The sequence below is a fragment of the Myotis nattereri genome, assembly GCF_964212035.1.
Source record: "Myotis nattereri genome assembly, chromosome: X".
Lineage (NCBI taxonomy): Eukaryota > Metazoa > Chordata > Mammalia > Chiroptera > Vespertilionidae > Myotis > Myotis nattereri.
This window is the reverse complement of record NC_138078.1, coordinates 150,859,228-150,874,565: the sequence shown is the minus strand read 5'-3', so window position 1 is coordinate 150,874,565 and position 15,338 is coordinate 150,859,228. Positions and strand designations below refer to the sequence as shown.

The 15,338-nt window shown below is 42.4% G+C and overlaps 1 protein-coding gene across 1 annotated transcript in view; it reads right to left on the bottom strand.

The window, feature by feature from the left end:
* The window catches only part of MAOB (monoamine oxidase B), a 66,122-nt gene extending 52,399 nt beyond the window's left edge, over positions 1-13,723 (bottom strand). The window contains exon 1 of the mRNA XM_081115140.1: positions 13,434-13,723. Within this exon, the coding sequence (XP_080971266.1) occupies positions 13,434-13,479 (46 nt within the window). The 5' untranslated portion in view covers positions 13,480-13,723. The remainder of the gene's footprint in view (positions 1-13,433) is intronic.
* Between the last annotated feature and the right edge of the window lie 1,615 nt (positions 13,724-15,338).

The following is a 15,338-nucleotide window of genomic DNA, read 5'->3' as shown; positions in this document are numbered from 1 at the left end:
GTCTAAGTACCTTAAACAAGCTCTCTGTACTCCCAAGCTTTGGGCATAGCCCCAAACTGTAAAATCAATCAGAATTCCAAATTGAAAGATGAAGCCACCTATAATGGCGGAGGACAATTCCACGTTGTTGAAAGGAGGTGTAATCCAGACCTGGGGATCCTGTGACCCTTCACAAATACTTCCTGGATGAAGGAACAAATGAAACTGAAAATGTCAATGTCACCACTTACCCACACTGTTATAAAAATGCATTTAAAATACTTTAATAACAAATTCTAAATCTGGAAAATTATGCTGTGATGTTATGTTCTCCTGTGCCCCTTTGTCTCTCTGTTTGATTCCATGAGTTTTTATTTCTGGGGCTTCTTTACTCTGGGTGTCTTTGTGGGAATGGGGTGTCATGTACATTCTTAGCTCTGTGTCTTACTATGTCCATTTGTATCCCAGACTCCCGTAATTCCATTGGTCTCTCTTAACTGGTCCACATATAAAGCCCATATTCATTTATTTATTTTCCCACTTGTTAACTTGGTTGAAAATATACAGAGATTTGTCAGTTATCTTAATGCAGGTGAATTTTGAAGCCACTGAGTTCTTCTGGTGGTTTGCAAAAGTAGTAGAATCACAATACAAATTTTTAAATATATTTGTATTGATTTCAGAGAGGAAGGGAGAGGGAGAGAGAAATAGAAACATCAATGATGAGAGAGAATCATGGATTGGCTGCCTCCTGCACACCCCTGGGTATTGAGCCCACAACCCAGGCATGTGCCCTTGACCAGAATCGAACCCAGGACTCCTCAGTCTGCAGGCCAACGGTCTGCACTGAGCAAAACCAGCTAAGGAAGATTTTACATAGAATAATACCACAAGGAAAACATGTTCCAGGAAATCGGTGTTTGGATTAGGCCATTTTAATTGCAGTATCACAATCATCCTATGGCTGTTGGCCATACATCTGAGCGTGAAATCTGCACACTGAAAATGGTTGAGAGGCTCACAGAAAACTACATGCACAGCAAGTGCATAATCATTCTCCAAGAGAGGGCATTTAAACATCTTGGCTAAAATGTTTCTAATATTAGTTACCTATCAGTTCAGAAACAAACTTAAATACTGTATTATGGTAGATTAGAGCCATAGCTGCAGTCAAGTAACTGCTGAGAATCTGGATGTCAAAAATGGGATAAGAAAACTCAGGGAAAATGAAGACACTTGTTCATTAAAAATATAATTTTCCTAGCCAACCAGGTACTGTAATAATTATTAATGCATCATAACAACTACATTAAAGTCATCCAGAAAACAGGGGCAACACAGAAGGGCCCAAATGCAATTTAAACCTAAAGTTGTAAATTTAGTTATCAAAAAAGATTAATGAGCCAAACAATATTTACTGTGAACCTACTAGCTGCAGGCACTGAATTAGGAGGTGAAGAACAGAGTGCCCCCACCCAGGAGCTTATAGTAGAGAAGGCAGAAAGGTATAAAAACAGGTGCCAGAAAGGTATAACTAGGAGGTGAAGTAGAGTTTGCAGAAGGCTATCAGAGAAGGAGAACACCCCCCCCCCCCAAAAAAAGTGAGTTTTAAAAGAAATTCTGGAAGATGATCAGGAGTTACCAAAGTGATAAGTAGGAGAAAAAAGAGCTAGGAAGAGATTCCACATGGAGAAGGGCAAGTGCAAAGGCCAGAGATCGTGGTAGATTATTCAAGGACATTAAAATGGGCCCTTATAGTTACAGTGTGAGTGGAAGAAAATGATGGGGGGTGAAGCTGCTGAGGTAGGCAGGGCTCAGTCTCCAGTGTGTCAGGACCACGGACATCACTTCAGACTTTATCCTGGGCTTTATGGAAGACCACTGAAGGGTTTAAAGCAAAGGAGTGACCTCATGAGATTTATATTTTTGGAAGATTGCCCTACCAGGAAAAAGTCTAGAATGATACATCTCAGGCTGTTAACACTGGCCATCCCAGGAGGGTTAGGATAGGGTGAGGCCCATGGATAATCAACTTTATCTTTGAACAACTTCATTGGCTTCATGTCAGCAATACATACTTTTTTGTAGCTTAAAAACATCAAAGGTAAATTTTTTCCCATTGAAAACAAATTATTCTTCCTTCACTGTAAGAGTAGACTGGGTGGATGAATCCTGAAGATATTATGCTAAGTGAAATAAGCCAGACAGAAGAGGACAAATCCTGTATGATTCCACCTATATGAAGTTCTGAAAGTGCTCAAATTCATAGAGACAGAAAACAGAATGGGTGTTGTAAGGGGCTGAGGAATGCAAAAAATGAGGAGTTAGTGTTTAATGGGCACATAGTTTTACTTTAGGATGATGACAAAATTCTGGAGATGGATGGTGGCAGTGGTTGCACAACAATGTGAATGTAGTTGGTGCTGCTGAATTATGCACTTTAAATGATTCCAATGGTACATTTTTTATTATATATTTCATCTCAGTAAAAGAAAAGAGTGGACTGGAGAAGGGCTGGACTGGATGATGGAATGTAAACGAGCAGGCTCTGAGAACTACAGTGGACCATTGAGGAACTCCAACTCAAGGAGACAGTGAGGTGGACAGATCAGAACTATATTTTGAACCGGGAGAATGTGGAGAAAAGAAGACCCTTGTACACTGCTGGTGGGATTGTAAAGTAGTGCAACCACTATGGAAAAAACAATATGGAGGTTCCTCAAAAAATTGGAAAGTATTTCCTATCTAATATTTAAAAGTAGACTCTGAAAGGGTGTGGAACATGCCTCCACGATTCCAACAAAGAGGTGAGGAAGCTGGGTTATTTATCCTGTCAGTCCTAAGGAATGGCTATTCCTGGCATTAACCACACCACACTGCTTGTCTGTCCTGGATGGGAGGCAAGAAGTGCTCCATTGGCCAGAGAAGGCCCTCAGGCAAATACTTGCAGAAATCAGAAGCCATAAGTCCCTGTGTATGAGAATGAGTGCCAAGGGCAGATGGTAGGACTCCTACGGTATCTACTACAAATGTCAAGAGTCTCATCTTGAAAACTGGTCTGAAGACGGTTTTGTTTCCCAAAAAAGGGAACAGTGGAGGCACAGCTAGTAGGCAAAGAAGACTGGAGGAGCAGCTAAAGATGTAGAAGGGAAGCAGGAAACTGTGGGATCCTGGGATGTTTTAAAATGCCTGGTTAAGACATGGCATGAAACGCTGGGAAATCTTTTCTTAGGTCATGGAAACTATTTTGGAAAATAATAGTAGTTAAATAACTGTTTATAGGGTCCAAACCTCCTCTACCATAAGGCTCAGAGGCCAAACATGTAGGAAACAATATTTAACTAGACAAATAATAGTGTGAGAGTAAAATGAGCCCTCAACCTGTGTTTCCACTCTTAATCTTTTTCTGACCTTTCACTTAATGTAAAACTATACAAATCAAGACACTGCACATGCCACCTTATAGAAAGGATGTATTTGCTGAGAAACAAAAACCTAATATTGCCTTTTCTATGTGTACAAGAATTATATGTAACCAAGGTCGTTTAGAAATATTAAGCAGATATTATTGTTACTCTATTTTGCATACGAATTTTGTTTGTTCTTCACACAGAGCTACAATAATTTTAGAAGCAAGACTGAATACTCAGTTTACAAATTACTCACAAGCATCATTTTTCATTGTCATTGAAGTCTTCATCTACTGCATTTGGAAAATATTGAAAAACGATGCCAAGAATTTATATATAGAATTCATGATTTGAAGACTGGTTTAAATTCTAAGTGCTACTATTTTTTAATCCCTATTTTCTAAGAAAAGTTATTAAAACATCTTAACACACACACACACACACACACACACACATATTCATTGGAAATTTAAAATTCACTAATGCTTTTAATTTTAAAGATTGTTTTAAAACTTATTCTCAAGCAATGTTTCTAAAATTTATTTTTATGGAATTTATTGGGGTGACTAGTAGTTAATAAAATTATATAGGCTTCAGGTACACAATTCTACAATACATCATCTGTATATTGTATTGTGTGTTCACCACTCCAAGTCAAGTCTCCTTGATCACCATTTATCCCCCCTTCACCCTCTACTACCTCCCCCAGGTCCCTTCCCTCCAGCAATCACCATACTGTTGTCTGTGTCCATGAGTCTTTCTTTGCTTAATCCCTTCAGCCTTCTTATCAGCCCTCCCCCCCCAACCTTCTCAATCTTTAAACCTACAAACTCCTTTCAAAGGAATTCATCTATAGGGAATAAAGCCAGATTTAAAAGACATTAGTTTACTGAAATATATCTTTAAAAGGACACAATAGGAGAAAAATGTTTTCTCATTTTCATCAGCTTCTTATAAATTTCTGTCCACAAACTAAAACCCAGAAATAAAGCAAGCATAAACCCCAAATCATTTTTCTCCTGCACGCAAAATGGTTTTGCCTCCCTTAACTTACAGTCATCTCAACCTCTTTGTACGTTTCCCCATTTCTCAGACCTGTCCACTGGAAGTTCAATATTGTGGACTGGCAGAGTGATTTATTGACAGAAAACCCAATTTCCCTGTGGACACATTCTGCTTGAAGTCAGTGGGAAAGGAACAAAGGGAGAAAAGATCACAGGCATTGCATTTGGGATGTTCTGCCTTTTATCAATTAGGACCATGTGATGCTCTTTCAGAGTCTGAACACTCCTGCTTGCAGCCTGATTTCTGATAACAGAAAATGCAGGTATGAAATTCTACTTACCCCTCAGAAAGCCACGAATATCACACCATTCATGCGTGACTAAAAAAACTAGCAGAGGACGCAGTTGGAAACCAAAACCAAAATTATTTTAGCATCCATTCTTACTCCAAAGGCGAAGAAACACAAAAGTTTCTTCCATTCAAAAAGTACATTTTTTTTTTGTAAATGAGCCAACAATTAATAGGCACAGAAAATGCAGTTTAACATCATTATTTGTGTGTGTGTGCATGTGTTAAGCTGGAACTGATTTCTTATTCTTAACACCTAGCACATAGGAGGCACTCACATCCACACAAGTCAGCAGTGGAGGGGTTGCTTATCCCTCCCACTGATGTCTTACAATTTGAACAGAAACGGCTTAGATTCCTGCCTTTCTCAATCATCCTAAACTTATATTCAATGGACAATTGTCTCCTCTGTGCAACTGTAAAACTAATAGCAGATTACTGGGGCGGCGCGGGGGGGGAGAAAAAATAGATTTTCTGGCCCTTAAATCATCTGTTGAGTTACACTGAGGATCATATCTCTCCACATGTCAATTCAAAATGTTGTGACTCAGCACACTCCCAGGCCCTTCAGGCTTTTTTTGTATCCCAAAAAACAAAACAAAACAAAACAAAACAAAACAAAACAAAACCCCAAACCACCCAAGTCTTTTAATGGCCTCCACCTCCAACTGACTGAAGCTTCATGGTTAGAACACCTTTTGACATGCATAACAAAAATGTTGTTCAATTATTGTCTGTCTATATTAGGGTCCCTGGTAAGAAGCTTCTGAGAGAAATTTCTATGTTGAAGTTCTATCAGGGATAAACACGAGTAAAGCAGTAAGGAAAACTGGATTGTGTAGAGGGAGGAGTTGAACTGAGTACATTCATAATGGAGGCTTCGGTCAATCCTACAAGCAACTTCAGGCAAGAGCTCCAGGCCTCTATACCTACATATCTGTTGCAGAGTACCCCCAGGATAAAGGAATGCCCTTGGGTGAGTCAGCTCCTCTCAGTGAAGGGCAATTTCCAGAGAGGGATACCTGTGAACCAGCAGCGTCCAACACTTTCTGGATGTGGGGGACTAACTATCCTGAAGAGGGCTGGGTAGCTCACTACGGCATCCACTACACTGCCATTTTAGGGCCAACATTAAAAAGAGTGAAACTGAAATTTCAACACCCTGTGTATATTAGAGCACATATTTGAATCTCAACCACTTAAGCTATATTTTAAGGAGGAATATTTAAATCGGCTGATTATCTTTCCAATGATTTCTATCATCAAATCTTCCTTCAGGTCCTTTGATAAAGCTGCCATCCTCCTCTCTGTGTCATCTGAACCAAATGAACTTTGTTGGCATTAATTCCCACCACCTCTCAGCATCTGCTTGTATGTAGCTATATGTGCTTCCCTCTGCTTGATGTGCCCCTCCCATCTGTATATCCCCACACCTAGCCCAATGTTTGGTAAATATGACAGTTGATAAGGGTATATTGAATGAATGAAGCAATCAACCAATCAATCAATCAATGAACAAATGAGCAAGCATGATTTCTTTTTCTCCCCTGAAGAAAAAAGATAGGAAAACACATTTGATGAACTAGTATAACTCATTTGAGTATATGCCTTTGTGTGTGCTTATCATCAGTGCTGACCAAGGACTGTTTGATTTTGACTCACTGGCATAGCATAAAAGGGCTATTCTGAAAGTCAACTGTATCTCACAGGACTCCTAAATAAATTAAAATCTAACATAGGATTTGAATGCAAACTAGAGAGGAAATTAAAATTTAAACAGGAAACAGCTGTTTGATCAGCTGTTACAATAGACTTTGAACAAAGATTATATTTGTCTTACCCAAATGGGTAAAAATAATTAATCATAGATCATTAATTTTTACAGGGCTATTTTCTTTTCTATGCTGAAAGACAACAGAATTATCGAATTAGTGATGTTACACCTCTAGAAGCACAGGATGAATGGCATCCAAAAACTTTTTTTTTTTTTATATTTTATTGATTTTTTACAGAGAGGAAGGGAGAGAGATAGAGAGTTAGAAACATCGATGAGAGAGAAACATCAATCAGCTGCCTCCTGCACATCTCCTACTGGGGATATGCCCGCAACCCAGGTACATGCCCTTGACCGGAATCGAACCTGGGACCTTTCAGTCGGCAGGCCGACGCTCTATCCACTGAGCCAAACGGGTTTCGGCGGCATCCCAAAACTTTTAAAGTAGTATGAAAAAATATGTTTCTAGTAAGTCATGGTAGGGAAAAAATAGTACTTGCAAAAATCAGTTTGCCAACATATTGGAGAAAGCAAAATTTACTTGTCACCAGTGACATTTTTAAAACTAAAGGTATTTATAACTTTTAGACCTATAACTTCATTACATTACAACTGCAAACTGGTGGAGAACCATGGTTTTCTCTGTATTGCTGTGGAAGGGGAATGTGAGTTTCCTATGGAAGTAATTAAGAAGCCCATTATTAAAATTCCACCATAAAGTATATTAGTAAAACTTTCTTGGGGTGACAATTTTGCAACAATTATTAAATGCCTTCAAAGAATTACCAATATTTATTTCTAGGAATTTCCTAAAGAAATAATCAGAATTATGCACACTGGTTTAGGTATAAGGATATTCCTAACATCTTTAAAATAGCAGAAATTTAAAAATACAGATGTTCAGCCAGAGGAGATTGGTTAAATAAATTAAATATAATCATATGAAGTGAGATAAAGTTATCAAGATCATAAAAAAGAAAAGCATCTAAGATATAACTAAACATTCATAATATGTTATTACTTATTTTAAAAGGACTACCAACGATGCGGCAAATATGATAGATGGTTTGCAAAAAGAAAATATACGCGGCATTAGTAACAGTAGCTAGTTTTTTGTAAGATCAATTATAGTTAATTTTCATTTTCTTTTTGCGCTTGTCTTTAATTTACAGATTTTCAAAGTAAGTACAGTTTCTGTAATTCATGTTATTAAAACAATATTCCCACCTCTCAAAAAAAAATCTTGTACATTTCCTCTGATGCTATCACAGGGGACAGAACTTCATGTGCATCCTTTCACATCCTCTGCCATAAAGGCATTCGAAATCTCATCTTCAAGGTGAGGGAACTTTCAAGGTGACACAATAGGTAAGTACAGGAAATGGAATTGACAAGGCATCTGTTTGACACCAAAGTACTAGTATATGGTCTTTTAACTTTGCCTATGGCCCCTCTCAACCCTCTCCTTGAACGGGACATCCAAATTACCAAGCACTTCTACACAATTATTGTTTTTTTAAAAAATATATTTTATTGATTTTTTACAGAGAGGAAGGGAGAGGGATAGAAAGTTAGAAACATCGATGAGAGAGAAACATCGATCAGCTGCCTCCTGCACACCCCCTATTGGAAATGTGCCCGCAACCAAGGTACATGCCCATGACTGGAATCGAACCTGGGACCCTTCTGTCTGCAGGCCGACGCTCTATCCACTGAGCCAAACCAGTTAGGGCAAATTATTGTTTTTTAAAACATTCCCAGAGGTTACAGAAGCCCAGGGATGTTCTTCATCTTTCTTCATCCAAGATGAGGAGGTTTTGCTATTAACACACACATCATATCTGTCTATCATGTCCCTCATTCAGCTCATGATCCCTCATCAACCATCTCTGACACTCCCTGCCCAGACCAGTCCTGGAAGCCTGCAGCAAGCTTGCTCTCCCGGGTGCACAGATCACCTGCCAGGTGTTGCTTACAAGGTTGAAGGCTGGCTCCAACTCTTTGAGGATCTTAGCCAAGTGTCTGCCACCCTCAGATGGCCGAATCTCCTCTCTCAAGCTTGGCAGACACTTTCTTCTTTCTATTTCAGCTTTCCCTTTTCAGCAGCTTTTATTTTGAAGACTGAGCAAGAGCTAGGCCAGAATTGCCAAAGATAGTTTCCATGGTTTCACCAGCCCAAACACTAAAACTGAGCCTTGAGACAGAAACAATCTGCTATGGTCAGTTCCTGGAAAATGCTGCTACTTTGCCAAGACTCCAGAGATGACTTGCTTCGTAGGTGACAGACATATCAGTAGGCATGTATCTAGATACCACATAGATTGCTAAAAAGCTGTTTCACAATTGCCTTGGAATTTTTCAAACAGAAAATAAAGAAATTATATATTAACCAGCAATGCCCCCAGTGCTCTTCTATTTATCTCAATGGGAGTGACTAAAATCTGCTGACAGCTTAAAAAACTATCAGAGAATTATCAGAATGTACCAAGTTTAATAATTAACGATGTTTAAAAATCAGAATCAAATTCAGGCACTTTTAAATGTAAATCCTTGAGTCAGCCACCTAACTAATTCTAAAATTCTGATTTTACCATGTTTCCTATTCTTAACATGAGTTGTCAGGAAATGCAAAAGGGTTGGTAGTAAATGGAGGTGAATTTCTGATCAAATCAATTGCCACTTTGTTGGTGTAAAGTTCATTAATTCAACATATTCATTGAGTGCTAACTGGGCCAGGCAGAGCTCTGGGCCTGAGCGTTGGGGGTTCTCTGGGAAGGAAAAAAGAGCCTTTCCAGGGTCCAGAGGCTTACAGTCTAATGGAAAATAAAGATATTGAATCTAAAGGCATATTTCAGCTATATTGTGGGTTCAGTTCCAGACTACCACCATAAAGTGGATATAGCAAGAAAGCAAATCAAACAAATTTTTTGGTTTTCTAGTGTATATGAGATTTCTGTTTGCGCTATACAGTAGTCTATTAAGTGTGCAGTAGCTTTATATCTTTAAAAACAATCATACCTTAATTTAAAAATACTTGATTGCTAAAAAAAAAAAATGCTAACCATCATCTGAACCTGTTGGAAATATGGCTCCAATAGACTTGCTTAACATAGGATTGCTATAAACCTTCAATTTGTAAAAGACATATTATCTGCAAAGCACAATAAAGCCAAATGCAATAAAACAAAGTATGCCTGTAATTACACTAATACATGAACGATTAAAAACTCATGGAAAAGAACAATGTGGCAGAGGAGAATTAAACAGAGGCATCTAATTCCATCTTGGGGGGAGATTTAAGAAAGCCACCCTGGCCCTAACCGGTTTGGCTCAGTGGATAGAGCGTCGGCCTGCAGACTGAAAGGTCCCAGGTTCTATTCCGGTCAAGGGCATGTACCTTGGTTGCAGGCACATCCCCAGTGGGGGTTGTGCAGGAGGCAGCTGGTCTATGTTTCTCTCTCATCGATGTTTCTAACACTCGATCCCTCTCCCTTCCTCTCTGTAAAAAAATCAATAAAATATATTTTAAAAAGAAAAAAAAGAAAGCCACCCTGGGAAATGACATCGCAGTAAGCTCTGAGATTAACAAAGTGTTTTCCAGTTTCTCAGTTTCCTCATCTCTCTCATCAAACGATGGAGAATGACTGGAATATCTGCCTTCACGTGGTGAAGATAAGCGCGCTCTCTTTCACTTCAACTAAAACTTCTCTGCAAACCCAACGTCTTCCCTGCATTTCTACCTACTAGACATCTCTCCCTGCGTGTCCTTCCAGCACCTCCAACTCCAGATGGCTCCTCTTTCCCCAACACCTGCTCTCCTCTTCCGCATGTCCCTCTTTTTGCTAATACTGTCCATTGACAGGTGCCACTTTGTGAATGAAAAATCCTGTGTCCATTCAATCACCACAGAAAGTACTAACCCTTTTGAGGCTGACATACAAGACTCCCCACAATTTATGCCAATGGACCTTTGTAGTTTGGAGCCCTACCAGACCCCCCAGCTCTCCACACTGAAGTTCTCAAGGTTTCCTAAGCATGCTACCATGTTCTTTCACATATTTGTGATTTTGTAAATTAATTATTTTTTTAAAAGTCATAGCTGACATACAATATTATCTTAGTTTCAGGTATATAACATAGGGATTGACATTTATATACCTTCTAAAGTGATCATCATGATAAGTCTAGTAACCATCTGCTATTATACAAAGTTGTAATGGCATTATTGACTATATTTCTTATGCTATACATTACATCCCCATGACTTATTTATTTTATAACTGGAAATGTGCCCTCCTAATCCCATTATTCTTTAAAAAATTTTTACTTTTATTGATGAGAGAGAGAGAGAGAGAGAGAGAGAGAGAGAGAGAGAGAGAGAGATTTGTTGTTTCACTTATTTATGCATTCATTGGTTGATTCTTGTATGTGCCCTGACTGGGGATCAAACCGGCAACCTTGGCATATAATCAGGACGAGGCTCTAATCAGCCATGGTCCATTCACCTTTTTTGCATATCTCTCCACTCCCCCTCCCCTTTGAAGCTGTTCTTTAGCTTACAATGCTTTTTTCATCTAGTCCTCTGGTAAATTCATATTCATTCTTTAAGACCTACTTCAACTGTCACCTCCTCTGTGAAGTCTGCCCAGATTTTCTCAGTTTGACATTCTCTCTAATCACCTTCTCTAGAACTTTTGCATGTGCTACAAAAGCATCTCTCATCATAGGTGATTAGTATTAATTTTTCATGACTCTGCCTGCCACATCAGCTTGTGAGCACCCCAGGGGCAACCGTCCTGTAGAATTCACCTTTCATTCTCTTGGGGATAAGATGTGAGACAGAAAGTAAATGTTCATTGAATGAATTAATAATGAATGAATCAATAAACAGACTCTTCTTGTGGCACATACCACTTTCTACTTTATATTGCCTTGTTTGGGTATCTCAAGTCCCTTCCTGGATGGACAAATCTCCAGGGCAATAATCATGTGATTCACTTGCATCCCTTACCACAACCTACCCTAATGCCTATTGTTTAAATAAATGAGCAAAACCCTTGTAGGACATTGTGTCACATGTCAAAATTGCAAAGTTATCTTCACACTCATTGCTTCATTTGATCTTCACAGTGACCTCAGCCATGACAAACTGATCTAGCCATGACAAATTGGTGTAATCCTCATGCAGCAGATAGAGCAATTGAGTAAAAGCTTGAAACCCTGCTTTCTTGGTTTTGGGAACAATGCTGATTCCATGTAATGTTCTTGAGAAAAGGAAGATCTGCTGTAGAAGGTCCTTGTTTTGAGAATTTGGGGAGGGGTGAGTGTAGAGAGTCACCAGTGCTTGTAAAAATAGCTAAACCCTTATCTATCCTTCCCATATGAGTTTAACATAACTTCAGTGAGCTTGAAGGTTTGGAATACAAATCAGAAAGGGGAAAATCAGGGGATAGAAGAATCTGAACCCTTTAGACATACTTTGGGCAAGAAAAAGACTTTGGGGGCCTGGAAAGAGACCCTTCAGCTTCCATAAGATGGGGTGCTTTAAAAGGCAGCATCAAGAAGCACTTGGTAATACTTCTAAAACACCTAGATAGATGTACTTTTAAGTCCAAGTTCTTCCAGGAGAGAAGATATCAAAAATGCTGAAAGAAAACTAAATCTGTATAGCCTTGGCCCACCTCAGCATGCTGTTGTGTTTATGCCTCTATGTACCTGCAGCCCTGGGCACAGAGTCTGGCATGGGTGAGCTCAGGAGGGCCCGGCAAGCAGCAGTGGTGGCCTGAGATCTCACTTAAAGGCGAGGAAGGCTGAAATGGAGGAAACTGCCCAGTATCAGGAGCGGCACCCAACATCCAATGCCTTGGTTTCCTCACCAGGCACAGCAGAGTCAGAGCACCTTCGCCCTGCCAGCCTCACAGGGAGCAGGCGAAGCCCTGCTCCTGAGATCTGCTCAGAGTCTTAACCAACACATCCCTGGGTGGCCTAATTATTGCTCAAGCACCAGGAGGCTCTGTTAAGCAGGCTGTTGGGGAAGCATTGCTTATTCCCACTGACCGCCCCCCCCCATATAATCCGACTGACCCTCCTCAGAGGGACGCTCCCCCACTGACTCCATCTCTCCTTCTGACTTCTGTCTCTTTTGGAGCCCCTCCTGTGAGAACGGCGCCCCCCCCAACCCACCCCCTGTCTCTAAGAAGGTAGTCTCTGTCCCCATCCCTGCCAAATATGGGCTGGGCCAGAGAGCCAAGTTTTCCCACACCAGCGGCCTGCGCTAGTGGGGGAGGGGGGCAGGGCAAGAGGGGATGAAGGACAAGATGAGGGGAGAAGAGACACTTGCCAAGAAAACCCTGCAGCCCATGGTAGACCGGTGACAATCATGGAACCACAGGGAATCGGGGTCAGGAAGGTCTTTGGCAGTGGATTGCCCCAGAGCCCAACCCCTTTTCCTGAATGGGAGCAGGGGTCAGGAGAACAAACACTGTGGTACATGCCTGCTCCCAACGTGGGTGTGGAGTGTCCGGGTCAGGTTGGAGCAAATGACTTATCTTTGCTTGGGGGCAAGTGCCAGACCTTTGCGCTAACCCGAAGTAGGACTCTCTCTCCTGCCCTCCCCCTCCCCCTCCCCCCTTGCTTCAAAAGTGACAGCATGCCTAGGCTTGGCAGCCTTCCCAGGGAGAAATGCAAAGCCTGGCCCCAGACCTTCAACAGACTTCCAGCCCCAGGCTGCTATCCAGGGGCGCACCAAGCCTTAGCCCTGACGGAGGGCTCTCTACGCGGCGCTCTGGACATAGATCCTCGCCAGTGCTCAGGGCATCTGGGGGCTCCTGGGCACATCCCCCGTCCACGGCCGTCCCCGCCCCCCCCCCCCCCCCCGCACTGGGCCAGGATTGGCAAGGCGCTCAGTGGCGACTGACCTGAGATGCCGCCCCCCACCACGACCACGTCGCATTTGCTGCTCATGGTGCTGGCCCCTCTCCAGGCCGCGGTGCCGGCTGCTCTGCTCCGGGATCTCGTCCCCGCCCGGCCCGCCAAGCTGCCGCTGCCCCCGCGCGCTCCGACCTCTGCCGAGCCTTTATATCGCCCGCCCAGGACACCCCGGAGCGGAGCCCCGCCCGCAGGTCCGCGCTGGCCGGGTGGAGCCCGCAGCCACTGACGCCGCCCGCCGCCGCTCCGCAGGCAGCTGGTCCCTGCAGCTCCCACCCCCCACCCCTTTGCCTTCGGCGCAGTATTGGCCCATCAGCTCCCCTCGTGCACCATAGAGCTTGGGGGTTAGGGGGGTGGCAGATTGAGGTGTCTTCCTGCAGCACCCCAGTTACTTTCCCAATGGAGCAGTACAGACCGTAGCAAATACTAACCCAGCTCTTTCCAGGGGCCAGACACCGCACTAAGCGCTTTCCATTGCATGATTCCAGGTAAACCTTGCAACCCATTTTACAGATGAGGCAAGTGAAATAGAGTAGTGAGGGGTGAAGGCCAGACAAAAAGCTAGAAAGAAAGAAAAAAGCCAACAAGATTAGGAAACCCACTTGGACCCACCACACAGTATTGTCGTTATCTTGGCATGTACTTGAGTGGGAGTCTCAGACCTGCCATCTTCCTATCAAATAGACTTCTTCTCCCCCTCCAGCCCCCCTCCCCCTTATGCCCACAAATAACTCAGGAAACCTCCTCCATAGTATTGCAAGTGCAGAACTTAAAGACAACCTTAAATTGCCTCACTCTTGCAATGATCAGATAGCAAACTGTTCCTTGAGCAAATCAATATGTCAGTTCTGGTAACTGTTGTGTCAGGAACCCGGTTAAACTGGTGGGGGCAGAGGCAAGGACTTGGATGGGCAGGGTGGGATTTAGGCAACAAGGGTAGCTATTGATGGCCCTGGAATATGGGTCTAGGGACCTTGACATTGCCAAACATAGGGGTGATTCAACAAGATTACAGGTGTTTACTAATTCAAAAGAATATGTGCACCCCTATGTTCACTGCAGCATTATTTGCAATAGCCAAGCTATGGGAACCACCCCAGCGCCCATCCATAGATGAGTGGATAGCGAAGTGGTGGTACAGCCACATCCAGGCAGTTGTCCAGGCCTGTTCAGGATTCTACGTTTCCCACGTGGAGTAGCTCCTGAGATCCATCTTCTCCCTTGGCACCATGTGGTCAGATGAAGCCTCTAAAAGCAGTGCTTCTCAAACTTGAATGGGGGTCTGTGAAGCTGCATTTCTTTTTTTCTTTTTATTGATTTCAGAGAGGAAGGGAGAGGGGGAGAGAAATAGAAGCATAGATGATGAGAGGGAATCATGGATCGGCTGCCTCCTGCACGCCCCCTACTGGGGATCGAGCCCGTAACCCGGGCATGTGCCCTGACCTGGAATCAAACTGTGACCTCCGGCTTCATAGGTTGACATTCAACCACTGAGCCATGCTGGCCAGGCTGAAGCTGCATTTCTAACAAGCCCCAGGTCGTGCTAGTGCTGCTGGTCCATGGACCACACACGTTGAGCACACTCTCTTCTGTTGCAGTGCTCTGCTCCCCATCAGTTCCGGAGCTGGCTCCATTCTCCAGAACCTCAGACCTACTCCGGATGATCCTAATGGCAAGGTGTATGTTCAGTATGCAAGCATTTGTGGAACACCTGCTCTACTGGGCCCTGTGGAGGAAGTGAACAAGACGGAGGCTGCCCACCTTTAGGACTTGGTACAGACACCACAAAACTAATAGTAATAAAAGAATAATAATAGTGAAAATTTAACAATGCACACAATAATAAGAAACATAATTTATTTTTGTGCGTGTTTGTGTCTTTTCTTCCCAAGTAG